Raw genomic sequence first — 13,631 nt, 5'->3', positions numbered from 1 at the left:
TCGTATAGAGATACGAGGGACAATAGTACTTTTGATAAACCATCACTTCCTCAGCTAAGCTATGTATACCAAAGAGCTACCGTTATAGCTACTTTTTACAGATAGAGTTAGGTAACAATCACACATACACATATCTTAGTAGGAATGATGAATACCTCATACTGTAGAACTTTGACACTGAATGAAAACATTAATGACACGAACACAATTCCATTTAATGTTTCATTCAGGGTCTCTCAAATGCCATGTTCCTGGAACATGTATCTATGTGATTAAAATGACATCTCTTGTCAATGATCTGTAAAACTTGACCATCTTTTAATCCACATACTAACCTTATAGCGGTCAATTAGTGTTCCTGCTAATTACCTCGGTCAGTGACATTTTAAGAGTATATATCATCTATATTATGAAGTTTCACAATTTTAGTCATGAACTCGAAATGATTCATAAATGCAATAATACTCAAGGCAACAAAATGATTAATCATTCAATTCATGAACAAAACTTTATATGATAAATTATCATATTATTGACTTATAGATTACAAACTAACATTGGAGAGATCCATTACAAAAATTGGCAAAAATAAGAAGAAATAGAATAAAGAAATGATTACACCCTTTATCAAAATTAAAAACGTCAATCTTGCCGAAATCTTAGAAAGATCTTCTCCTTTTCCTTCCTCGTAAAGCTTCTGGAACTCCGAGAATTGTTGTAGATTTATCGTTGTATTTTATGGAAATAGACATGCACCAAGGGTGAGAGAGAGGGATGAGAGTTGATGTGTCTTGAATGGGAATGAACCCCCCCCCCCCCCCCCCATTTATAGCAAAAGACTATGCCCCATCAAGAGGCATAGTTGTGGGGTGAGTGGGGTGAGTGGGTATTATTTTTGGATTGTTTTCCAGGCTACATTGTCCAAGTTTAGCTGTAAAAAATGCGTCCCTAGTGCGCTAGAAATAGAAAAACTGTCAAAACGTGTAATTCTGGCTGTCTGAGGGTCCAGTGTGGATGCTCTGGGCCGCACTGGAGGTGAGTGCGTCCACATTAGGCTCGGACTTTTTTCTGTGAAGTGCTGAGATGTTGAAAATTCATCTAAGTACTGAGTGCGTCCGCACTGGATCTCAAATTTCTTTTTTTAGTTTCTCGGGTTGTAGATCTTTTCGCTAGCTTTCCGAAAAGTGGTCATATGCCCAAAATGGAGTTACGAGTCAAAAGTTATGATCGTTTTAAGTTCAGGCTCCATTTTTTACTAGCTGTACAGTGCGTCCGGACTGGATTCTTTTTCTTCATTTTTCTTCATTTCCTACAAATTAAAACCAAGCAAACATAGTAACTTGATCCTAGGTGTATTATATTCACTTTAAATTCAAAATACAAGATATTTGGTGTTATTTCGTAATAAAAATCAGATTTAATATGTTTATAATTTAGGCCTATCATCGATGAGCCAGTAAAGAACATCACCATGAATAAGTAGAAACAAATTTCACACTTATTGAATTTTTCTACAATTTTTGAGAGCCTTCTAAAGTTCATGTTCTAAAATTTACAAAGACTGGTACCAAAGCCAAAGCTGGTATAGAACTGTTCATCACTAAACTGAAATCCTGACATAACTAGAAGTATTAGACATTTCTGAAATTCATTGAGCTTGAAATAAACAATCTCCTGGAAGTTTATATACCAAGAATATCAAATCTGACCATGTGAGCTGTCCTGTACAATTTTTACAAAAGACTGTTCAATAAACCCCCAATTTCAGCATGTATGTAGAACCAGTGGAATTAATTAGTAAATATGTTATAAAAATTATAAGTGTATGTAAGACATAGAAAAAGGTATTTACATGACTTATATACACCCTCTTTGGATAATAATATGAATTGAATATGAAATGACACAAATCAAAGTTTGTAGCACCACTGCACCTGGGCTATGCATTTCCAGTAAGAACCACTTGATCCAATGAGCAAATCCACAGTCAAAATCCCTTTGAACAGATGCTTATATTTTGGGCTATTCTATAAATAATCACATTCATGTAGTAAATAGGCCAAGTTTTTTTGCATCATGCATTTAGTGTTGTGTTGCAGGAATTAACAAATAGCATAATGCATTTTGTACCAAAAATAATAATTTCCATTTTTGTTCTTTTTTGTGCAAACAGACTATTGGGAGAATTTTTACTGATTTTTCGGCTAGCAGTATCCCGATGGAGCGAGGTGATAGAAGAAATTAAGGCTATGATAAATGCCTGGTCTCTCGAGGTTACTAAGTTATACACGACATTATTTTTAAAATATCAATTAATTTATCAAAAAATATATTAAATAATTGAACCAATACCAGAAGTAATATTATTTATAGATGGGTTTGGCCACATGTGAATATTAATTTAACCTTTCTAATTTTATTATATGTGTTTAATTTGAACATTTATAATCTATTTTTTTATATTTTATTTGTTTATTTTTATAAATATTGGACTACATTGAAGAGGATCAATGACAATGACGCATTAAGAATTTTTTCATGTTATATTTGATTTTTTTTATTTATTGTTGTTTTTTTTATTGTTATTTATTATTTGTCTTATTTTTTGTTTTTTGTTTTAATTATGTATGAATATCAATAACAAAATCTTTTCATCTTTTATTCAATTTTATAATATGTCCCCGTCGCAACGCACGGGCACGATAATAGTTAAAACAATACATGTTAAGTCTTGGCCAATTTATCACGTATTGTGTTGGAAATGCATTCTATAAGATTTGTGCGCATCATATTTGATGTATTTTTTTTTCTTTTGTGTAAGAAGTTTTATGAGCAATTGAATAGCGCACACAATTTAGAGAATATGTGTCAATTTTGATGATTTATTAAGTAAAAAAGTGTCTTGAATTGTCGAAAAGAATTGAATAGCGCACACAATTGGCTGGAAATAGCTTTTTGTGCATAATATTTAATAATATTTAATGTGTTTTTATTGTTTTAGCAAAATTAAATTCAAGAGCATGTACCTGATCATATTAACAGCATATGCATTAGTTTTAGCGAATTGATCACTTTAAATGTGACTTGAACTGATTGAAATAACGAATATATAAACTCCGACAAGCCACCAAATTAAAATACATTCCTCAAGGTTTTTGTGCGTAATAATATATTTATCGTTTTTTTTTTGCATCAAAATTCAGGATAATAAATCTGATTATATTTAGAATATATTAAATTTGAAGAATTAGTCACCTAAATTATGGATGGAATTGACGAAAACAATCGAACGAGCACAACGATATAAAAAGCATTCTATAAGTTTTTTTCATCTAAAGAGTTTGATCCATCCAAATATAATAATTTTCTACCTATTTAATAAAAGAGTAAAACTAAATAAAATATAAATTTTAGTCTCTAAATATATTTTCATATAAATATTACATTGAGTGGTTCAAATTAACTATTTAAATTTTAAAAATAGAGATATGGTTTCACAATGCATACTGATTTACATATTGCAAAATACCATAGCCTCACTCAAAAAAACTAACTAGATGTGGAATAATATTTTTCTATATTGTAAGCCGTTCAATATTTTTTTAAACGTCCAATCACAAGGTCATATTTTCATATTTTTTGTTAAAAATAACAAATTTTATGTTAAAGGTCATATTCTCCACTATGCCTTTATTTTTAAAAACGTTAATAAATCAAAATTTAAATTATAAACGTCAAAATAAAACCATTACATGTGATCTATGTTATTTTCTTTATGTGTTTATAAAAAAAATCACATTTCAAATTTGTTTTAATGTGAATCAATTATTTGAAAAATCAATGTCCACATTAGTGCGTTTTTACAAATTCTTGATGACAATCAAAATAAAGTTAAAATGTCTCAATTTTATACACATGCATAGATAAAATAATGTAGATCATATCCAATGGTTTTATTTTGATTGTAAGTTTTAAATTTTGAATTCTTAAAATTCTTAAAAATAAAATAATAATAGAGACACAAATATAGAGACATTTGAACTCTCCTCTAAAAATACTGGATACGAATCTGCTGCTATTCTTTTAGAAATAGCAGCTTCCTGCTCTTCATTTGTGTGTCTATCTCTCTCTTCAAAAGAGAAGGAGGGAGAGGGAGGAGAGAAAAGATAGAGAGAATAGCAGGGAGAGCAGCAAATTTGAATAACAGCGGATTTCATTTCAAAAAATACTTAAGTACAATATTTATTAAAATAAACTAAAGATAAAAGATAAATACAATTAAAAGGTGATATCTCTTTGTAACTTATCTGTACTTGTAATTAACCACGTGGAGAAAGAATCTCAGTAACTGAGATTTGGTTGCCTGTGCCTTTGAGTGACAACGCATTAGTTAGTTGTTAAGAGGAGGCACATCTGCATTATTAGATCTAGTTGACGTCACTGTGTGCATTATTAGTGACCGGGTATGACCGGTCACTTTTGGACCTAACACGGTAATCCTCTCATCTGTTTTTGAAAAGTATTCTGAAAAATAAAAGAGGAGGGTTCAAATGCCTCCATGTTTTTGTGCCTCCATTAGAGGTTTGCTAAACCCCTAACGGGTTGAGCCCGTTTTGCCCGACCCGTACCCGTTACCCGTGGTACCCGTACCCGTTGCCCGGGTACAGACGGGTAGACGGGTACGGGTAATAAACGGACCGGACACCCCTATTTTGAAAAAAACCCATTGTACCCGTACCCGTCTACCCGCCAACCCGTACCCGCCTACCCGTACCCCTATACCCGCCTACCCGTACCCGTCTACCCGTACCCGTTACAAAATTTGAATTTCAAAATTTTTTTGGCGGCACCCCTATAGAATTCAGATCCAGTGCAATACCTGACTTAGTAGAATGAGATCTGAGGCATCAATTTTAATTTGGCATGAATCTCAAAACGGACCCCTATATCTAAACTCCATCCATCCATGTCCTTTAACTTGGCACGAATCTCAAAGCATAAAAATTCAGAAAAAAACAGAAAAGAAAAAAAAAAAAAAAAAAAACCCGCCCGTACCCGGGGTACCCGTACCCGTCAACCCGCAACGGGTACGGGTAATAAACGGGTAGGGTAGAGGTTTTGGGAAAACTACCCGTCTACCCGTTGCGGGTTGTACCCGTACCCGTCCTACCCGTCTACCCGCCCTACCCGTTACCCCTAACGGGTTACCCGGAACGGGTCACGGGTAACCCGTTAGCAAACCACTAGCCTCCATCTCCTTCCATTATTTTCAAAGTTCAAATAGTCGATCCGAACCGCTCAATCTAAACTCCATACTAAAATATGTTTGGAGACCAAATTTTATATTTTTAGAAATTTGTTTACTATTTTTTTAGATAGGTAGAAAAATACTGTTTTTAGATGGTTCAGATTTACTGATTTTGTATCTATCTAAAAAAATAGTAAAAAAAATTTCTAAAAATATAAAATTTGGTCTCCAAACATATTTTAGTATGAAGGTTAGGTTGAGCAGTTCGGATCGACTGTTTGAACTTTGAAAATAATAGAGAGAGATAGAGGCACAAAAACATGGAGGCATTTGAACCACCCTCAGAATAAAATGAATTGAAAAGGTGTTCAATTGAAGTCTCCCCTTCCTCTCGTCAACATACCTATTCCACACGGAATACTAGACCCAGTCAAATAAAAAAGGGAAAGAAAGAAAATTGGAATCCTTCTCCCAATAAATATGATCTAATTTATCATATAAATTGAAAAGTCGCAAGTTACAATATCAGGACTTTATTAAAGAATAAAATTTTCTCACAATTCTTATTGCTTATATATATAACTGAAGAACATATCATTTGTTCCCTAAATCAAAGAATCCGTATTAATACTTGAACAATTACAAAGAATGAAACAATCCCCTGTACACAGCTACGTACTAAATTAAAGTAATTCAGGAAAAACATCAAAATAATTCTCTCTACAGTTACTAATGGAATTAATTGAACCAAAGCAGAGAAATTCAATCTATGCCGCAACGAGAAATTTGGGTTTCTTCAAGGCAAGCGGGCTCTGCACCTCCTCCTCTTCCCATCTCCGGCCGAACTCTGGTACGGCCGGTATGTTCAAGTCAAACCCCCTTTGACTGGTACTGGTAACCTCAGATCCTGCGGCACCACCGTCATAATGCCGCCTCTTATGCCCTCCCAAAGCTTGACCAGAAGGGAATTCTTTGAAACATATCATACACTTGTGCACCCGGCCTGTACCACCGGTACCAGTTGCACTGACACCAGCACCAGTTGACCCAGAACCCGATAGTGCCGGTTCGTTGTCTCCCTGAGAGGGTTTGCGGTGACTAGCTTTGTGGCCACCGAGGGCTTGTGGCGAAGTAAAAGTCTTGCCACACACCGAGCACTTATACTCTGAGTGTGATTTCTGTACAACAGGTAATTGTGTTGGTGCTGGTGACAATTGTGTTGGTGCTGAATTGGTGTCACGAGAAAGCATGAGGAGACAGAGTGCAAGATACTCCTCTTCGGTGGTCGCACGGCTGCGCTTGGATCTCTTGCGCTTTGTCCAGCCTTCGATGTGGGGAAGATGGTTGTCGACTGAATCTTCAGTGTTGCTCGTCGTCTCTTTGGTTGGGGAAAGAAGGGGGATTATTGCAGTGGCAAGTGTGTCTACTGCCATTATATTGGAGGAGAGGTGAAAAGAAAGAAAGAGGTTCTTAATTTGAGATAAAAGTGTGAGTTGGGGATGTGGGAAGAGAAGTGAGGGGAGAAGGGTTATAGTTGAAGGATATATAAAGGAGAGAGGAATAGGATGGAAGTTGCGTGGGAATAGGAGGAGATGGAATTAGAAGGGTCAACAGTGGAATAGAATGGTAAAAGGGGGGGAATAGATTGGTTGGTGCGAGGATACAGCGTGGAAGGGAATGAGTGAACACTGTGGGAAGCCTGGGAAGGGGAGTGTGTAGTGGGGGTTGGAGACTTGAAGGTGGTTTTTGGATTAGAATCGAAGACTACTTCTCTTTGCGTCAATATTTGGAAAAGCAGATGTTTGGGATTGGTTTACGTTAAGGTGTTCCTTCCTTTTAAGGGGGGGCGGTGGGATCTTATGTAGATAATTCATTTTTGTATAAATATGTTTGCTTGGTAATTTTCTATACTAATTTCAACATTTTTTTTATTATACATATTCGTAGGAATTTGCTTAGAAATACATATATTTTTTTTAAATAAAATTTTCTACAACTTTTTTTTTATTATTAAAATGTAGGAGTCTAGCTCCTATATTTCATTCAAAAAGATACAAGAAGTGTCAAAGTGAAATTACAAAATTTTCTACAACTAATTTCACAGTACAAATGAACACTCATATCAGCATATTTTCATATTAATTACGTGTGTACTCATGAGTATGGGTTCCCGCAAATTATATAGTGAGTTTTCGAACCCGTAAAATTACATCACGCACAATTTCGTGACAAACAAACATGTCCTTATAATTTTTATTAATAAGAATTATAAACTAGCTTTAAAATAATTGTTTATTAGATGTTCAATATCATTTGAATTATTTTCTTATAAAATGCAATGTACATGAGTGATCAAAATTATAAATAAGTAATAGATTCTCAAAGCCAATTAAGTCTCGGTACAGAGATTTTGTGATGGTGTAAGCCTAGCAGCAATATTGCATTGGACTTTGTATTTTTCACAAATTGAGGGGTTTGAGCCATAGTGACAAATGAATTATTTGGATTCGGTTCGACGAGGTCAAAAATTTATCATTGGAGAATAATTCAGGAATGATTCAAAATTATCCATATTAGAAATCTCAATCCTGCAAGAGAGCAAAAAAAGCCCAAAAAAAAATGTTATGGGAAAAATTTGTAAAATTCGCGAATTATTCGGGTTTAATTTGATCAAAGTTCAATCAATCAAATAATTCAGCGTTCGGTTCTACATCACAAAAAAAAAAAGATTATTCGGATTTAATTCGCGAATAATTCGCAAATCTTGTGACTATGGTTTGAGCAACCAACACAATTCAACCCAACTTTGCACATATCCTGTAGTGGGTTGGAGGGTACAGTTTATCACGGGCAACTAGCTCAGAGTGGTGTGGTTGCGTAGTTGCGTGACGTCAAAGGGAGGAGATCAGGTTAGGATTAGGTGATCTGGCAGGGTAACACACCCCAGCAACTAGTAGGAGCTGGCTCAGTCTCAAGAAGTGGCTGTTCTTTCCTCGTTGACTTTCCATAATGGCTGCTTCACTGGCGTCTCCTCAAGAACATATCCAAGAGATCAATTACTGTGCACCTGGACCACCCTACCGTCAGGTCTGAACTTACAATACCTAACTATTATGAAATGAGAAGTTTAGAAAATGGGAACACCGGGTGCAGGTTGATATTTCTTGCATAAATGGCGGAGAAAAACACGTGTTTATTGCTTTCAGTGATGGGCTGATGGCCTAATGATATACTAATTAATTATTTCCGTGTTGGTTATAAAGTACCAGCAGTCATCCCAGCTATTGCATTGCTTGCGCTTTTAACATCTCCGGTCTTTGCCTAAACCGGAAATGACAACCATAATAATTATGGCTTTGTTTCATGCAATTGATCATTATCCAGTGTGATATAACTGGAGAGCATTAGCACCCCAAGTTGTTGGTGTGTTGGACTGAGGTGGTTGCCTGTTAGGAGAGCATCGGCTGCTTTTTCCACCAAATTTTACAAGTAGGATGTAGGACGGAATCAATATTCACACCTTTTTTTTTTTGTTGAATATATTCAGACCTCTGACCTCACAAACTTCATTTTTTTGCATTTGTGGATCCCCTACTTTAAATAACACTACTACTGAAACTCAGGAAGTTTCCAATTGACGGGACTGCACAGCTCCGCCTCACTGCCCAGGTTATGGGTAATGATTTTAACAGATCAGTTTTGGCTTCATGCAGCGCACGGACTATAGAATTAAAACATCACTGCATATGGTTAGTGCGCTGCATGAAGTCAAAACTGATATGTTATAATAATTACCTCAGGTTATAGTTAAGACTTTTATCTCTAATTAAGAACCTCTTAAAATTCGATTTCACATTAATGAAATTTTAAGTTTTACAACTTCTTAATCATATCACGTACATCATTTGTATTCTCATCCAGCAGATTTTCAAGTTATGGATATCAAATGTGAGTAAGAATTAATCATATAAGATTTTTATATTGCATATGAAAGTCAGTTTTACAATACCTATAATATTTTGTTCTAAACACATATGCGGACCAACTGCCAACCCTTTTTATGAAGGTTCTGAATTGTTAGAATTTTATTCTCGGCCATCAGCCGCCCAAAAGGAACAATTCTATATATAAGGTGCCTTGATGCTCCAAATCTTATGAATAATATCTAAATATCTAAAGGTGAGGAGCCTTTAAGGTGTACATTGACTTTCAGTAGAAACTTTCAGTAAAATTCTTATCAACAGATCTATTCCCTGAATAAAGAACAAGGATGAACCACAACTGCATCATGAAAATGTACCAACAATGTATCTGGATCCAGTGCATAGGAGTAAAGATTGGTAAATCTATCTATGGTAGAAGAAGATATCATGCCAAACGAAATAATTCCCTCTCCATAACCATATACTTCACATGCAAAATTGAAAGATGTCAGCTCAATATATAATTCCTAATCCTCTCTGTTTTTTAACATCTGGAGACATTATTAGTGTGTTGACCTTCAATTGAAGTGTTGCATTAGGGTTGTAACCACCCTCTTCCATTGCCACCTGGAGACACTACTTGAGTGCTGCAAAGGCCTTCAATTGGAGTGTTATTTTAGGGTTGTTACTACTCTCTTATCTTGCCATATGGAGACACCACTAGAGTGCTGCGAAGACCTTCCATTGGAGTGTTGTATAAGTTGCAACTGCCCTCTTCTCTATCATTCTGATGACACTAGAGTGCTGCCAAACCTTCAATTGGAGCGTTGTATTAGGATTGTTACGACTCTTTTTTTTTGCCACATGGAGACACCACCAGAGTGTTGAGGAGACCTTCCGTTGGAGTTTTGTATTAGGGTTCAACCTACAAAGACCTTCATTTGGAGTGTTGTATTAGGTTTGTTACTATCATCTTCTCTTGCTATATGGAGGCACCACTAGAGTGTTGCAAAGACCTTCAATTGGAGTATTGTATTAGGGTTGCAACCACCATCTTCTTTATCCATCTGACGACACTATTAGAGTGCTACAATGACCTTCAATTAGAGTGTTGTAATTGGTTGGAAATACCCTCTTCTCTATTAATATGACAACACTATTAGAATGTTGCAAGGACCTTCAATTGGAGTGTTGTATTAGGGTTGCAACCACCCTCTTTAATTGTCATCTGAAGACACTACTTGAATATTGCAAAGGCATTTAATTGGAGTGTTGTATTAAGGTTGTTACTACCTTCTCCTCTTGTCATTTGGAGACACAACTAAAGTGCTGCGAATACCTTCAATTGGAGTGTTGTATAGGGTTGCAACCACACTCTTCCATTGCCATCTGAAGATTTACTGGAGTGTTGCAAAGACCTTCAATTGGAGTATTATAATAGGTTGCAACTACCATTTTTTCTCTCACTCTGATGACACAATTAGAGTGCTGTCAGGACCTTCAATTGGAGTGTTGTATTAGGGTTGCAACCACCATATTCCTTTGCTATCTGGAGACACTACTTTATTGTTGCAAAGTCCTTCAATTGGAGTGTTGTATTAGGTTTGTTACTACCCTCTTCTTACTATTTGGAGACACCACTAGAGTGCTGCGAAGACTTTCAATTGGAGTGTTGTACAAGGGTTGCAACCACCCTCTTCCATTGCCATTTGGAAATCTACTAGAGTGTTGCAAAGACCTTCAATTGGAGTGTTGTAATAGGTTGCAACTACCATCTTCTCTATCCATCTAACAACACTATTAGAGTGCTGCAAAGACCTTTAATCGTAGTATTGCATTAGGGTTGCAAGTACCATCTTCATTAGCCATCTGGAGACACTACTAAAGTGCTGCAAAAACCTTCATTTGAAGTGTTGTATTAGGGTTGTAACTACTCTTATCTCTTATCATCTAGAGAGACTACTAGTGTGCTGGAAAGACCTTCAATTGAAGTGTTGTATTAGGATTGCAACTACATTCTTCTATTACTATTTGGAGAAACTACTAGAGTCCTTAAAATTATTCAATTGGAGTGTTGTAATTGGTTGCAACTACCCTCTTCTTTATCCATCTCATGACACTAATAGAGTGCTGCAAGGACCTTCAATTGGAATGTTGTATTAGGGTTGCAACCACCTTCTTCTATTGCCATCTGGAGACACTACTTGAGTGGTGCAAAGACCTTCAATTGGAGTATTTTATTAGGATTGTAACTATCATCTTCTTTTTCCATCTGGAGACACTACTAGTGTGCTGCAAAGACCTTCAATTTGAGTGTTGTATTTGGATTTGCAACCACCTTCTTCTGTTGTCATCTACAAACACTAATAGAATACTATAAAGACCTTTAATTGGAGTGTTGTATTAGGGTTGTTACTACCATCTTCTCTTTTCATATGTAGACACCACAAGACTGCTGCGAAGACCTTTAATTGGATTATTATATAGGGTTGTACCCACCCTCTTCCATTGCTATTTGAAGATCTACTAGAGTGCTGCAAAGACTTTCAATTGGAGTGTTGTAATAGGTTGCAACTACCCTCTTCTTTATCATTCTGATGACACCACTAGAGTGCTGCGGGGACCTTTAATTGGAGTGTTGTATTAGGGTTTCAACCACCCTCTTCCATTGTCATCTAGAGATCTACTAGTGTGCTGTATAGACCTTCAATTGGGGTTTTGTAATAGGTTGTAACTACCCTCTTCAATATTCATCTAATGACACTATTAGAGTGATGCAAAGACCTTCAATTGGAATATTGCATTAGGGTTGCAACGACCCTCTTCCATTGCCATCTGAAGACACTACTTGAGTATTGCAAAAATCTTCATTTGGATTGTTGTATTATGGATGCAACTATCCTCTTTTTTTGTCATCTGGGGACACTACTAGTGTGCTACAAAGACCTTCAATTGGAGTGTTGTATTAGGATTTCAACTACCATCTTCTATTGCTATTTGGAGACACCACTACAGTGTTGCAAAAACCTTTAATTGGAGTGTTGTAATAGGTTGCAACTATCATCTTCTTTATCCATATGACAACACTATTAGAGTGTTGCAAAGATATTCAATTGGAGTGTTCTTCTCTATCAATCTGACAACACTATTAGAGTGCTGCAAGGGCCTTCAATTGGAGTGTTGTATTAGGGTTGAAACCATCCTCTTTCATTGTCATCTGGAGACACTACTTGAGTGCTGCAAAGACCTTCAATTGGAGTGTTATATTACAGTTGTTACTACCCTCTTATCTTGCCATATGGAGACACACTAAAGTGTTGCAAAGACCTTCAATTGGAGTGTTATATTAGGGTTGCAATGATGAGTGCTGCAAATACCTTCAATTTTAGTGTTGTAATTGATTACAACTACCATCTTCTATATCCATCTAAAGACACTATCATAGTGCTGCAAAGACCTTCGATTGAAATATTGCATTAGGATTGCAACGACCATCTTCCATTGTCATCTGGAGACACTACTTGAGTGCTGCAAAGACTTTCAAGTGAAGTATTGTATTAGGGTTATAACTACTCTCTTTTCTTTACATCTAGAGACACTGCTAGTGTGCTTCAAAGACCTTCAATTTGAGTGTTGTATTGGTTGCAACTACTATCTTTTCTTTTCATCTGAAGACACTACTAGTGTGCTACAAAAACCTTCAATTGGAGCGTTGTATTAGGGTTTCAACTACCCTCTTCTCTTGTCATCTGGTGACACTCCTAGAGTGCTATAAAGACCTTCAATTGGAGTTTTGTATTAGGGTTGCAACTATCATCTTCGCTTGTCTTCTATAGACACTACTAGTGTGTGCAAAGACCTTGAATTGAAGTATTTGTATTTGGGTCGCAACTACCATCTTCTCTTGTCATTAGGAGACACTATTAGTGTGTTGCAAATACCTCAATTGAAGTGTTGAATTAGAGTTGCAACCACCCTTTTTCCATTGTCATCTGGAGAAATTACTAGAGTCCTGCAAAGACCTTCAATCGGAGTATTTTATTATGGTTGCAATTACACTCTTCTTTTGACATATAAAGAACTACCAATGTGCTTCAAAAACTTTCAATTGGAATGATGTATTATGGTTGCAACTACCCTCTTTTCTTGCCATCTAGCAACACTCCTAGAGTACTACAAATACCTTCAATTAGAGCGTTGTATTAGGGTTTCAACTACCATCATCTCTTGTCATCTAGCGACACTCTTAGAGTGCTACAAAAATCTTCAATTGGAGTATTGTATTAGAATTGCAAATACCCTCCTCTTGTCTTCTATAAACCCCGCTTCTGGAGTGTGGCCAGATCTTTTGTTATTGGCCGGTAGGATCAAAGTTCATTGCGTTTCTTTTCAAGAGCACCAAGATGCTCAGTATTGCTTCTTGACCCTTGTTTTTCTTGTTGGATTTCCTACATAAGTTG

The 13,631-nt window shown here is 36.1% G+C and overlaps 1 protein-coding gene across 1 annotated transcript; it reads right to left on the bottom strand.

Annotated features, from left to right (window-relative positions):
* Window positions 1-5,845: 5,845 nt before the first annotated feature.
* Window positions 5,846-6,843, bottom strand: LOC144574159 (zinc finger protein 1-like). Its single transcript, XM_078324029.1, has one exon. It carries the CDS (start codon window positions 6,679-6,681, stop codon window positions 6,016-6,018), a length of 666 nt encoding a protein of 221 aa, XP_078180155.1. The 5' UTR covers window positions 6,682-6,843; the 3' UTR covers window positions 5,846-6,015.
* Window positions 6,844-13,631: the final 6,788 nt, after the last annotated feature.

Source organism: Carex rostrata, chromosome 22 (genome assembly GCF_964058835.1).
Source record: "Carex rostrata chromosome 22, lpCarRost1.2, whole genome shotgun sequence".
Classification (NCBI taxonomy): domain Eukaryota; kingdom Viridiplantae; phylum Streptophyta; class Magnoliopsida; order Poales; family Cyperaceae; genus Carex; species Carex rostrata.
This window is presented reverse-complemented; position numbering and strand designations above follow the sequence as displayed.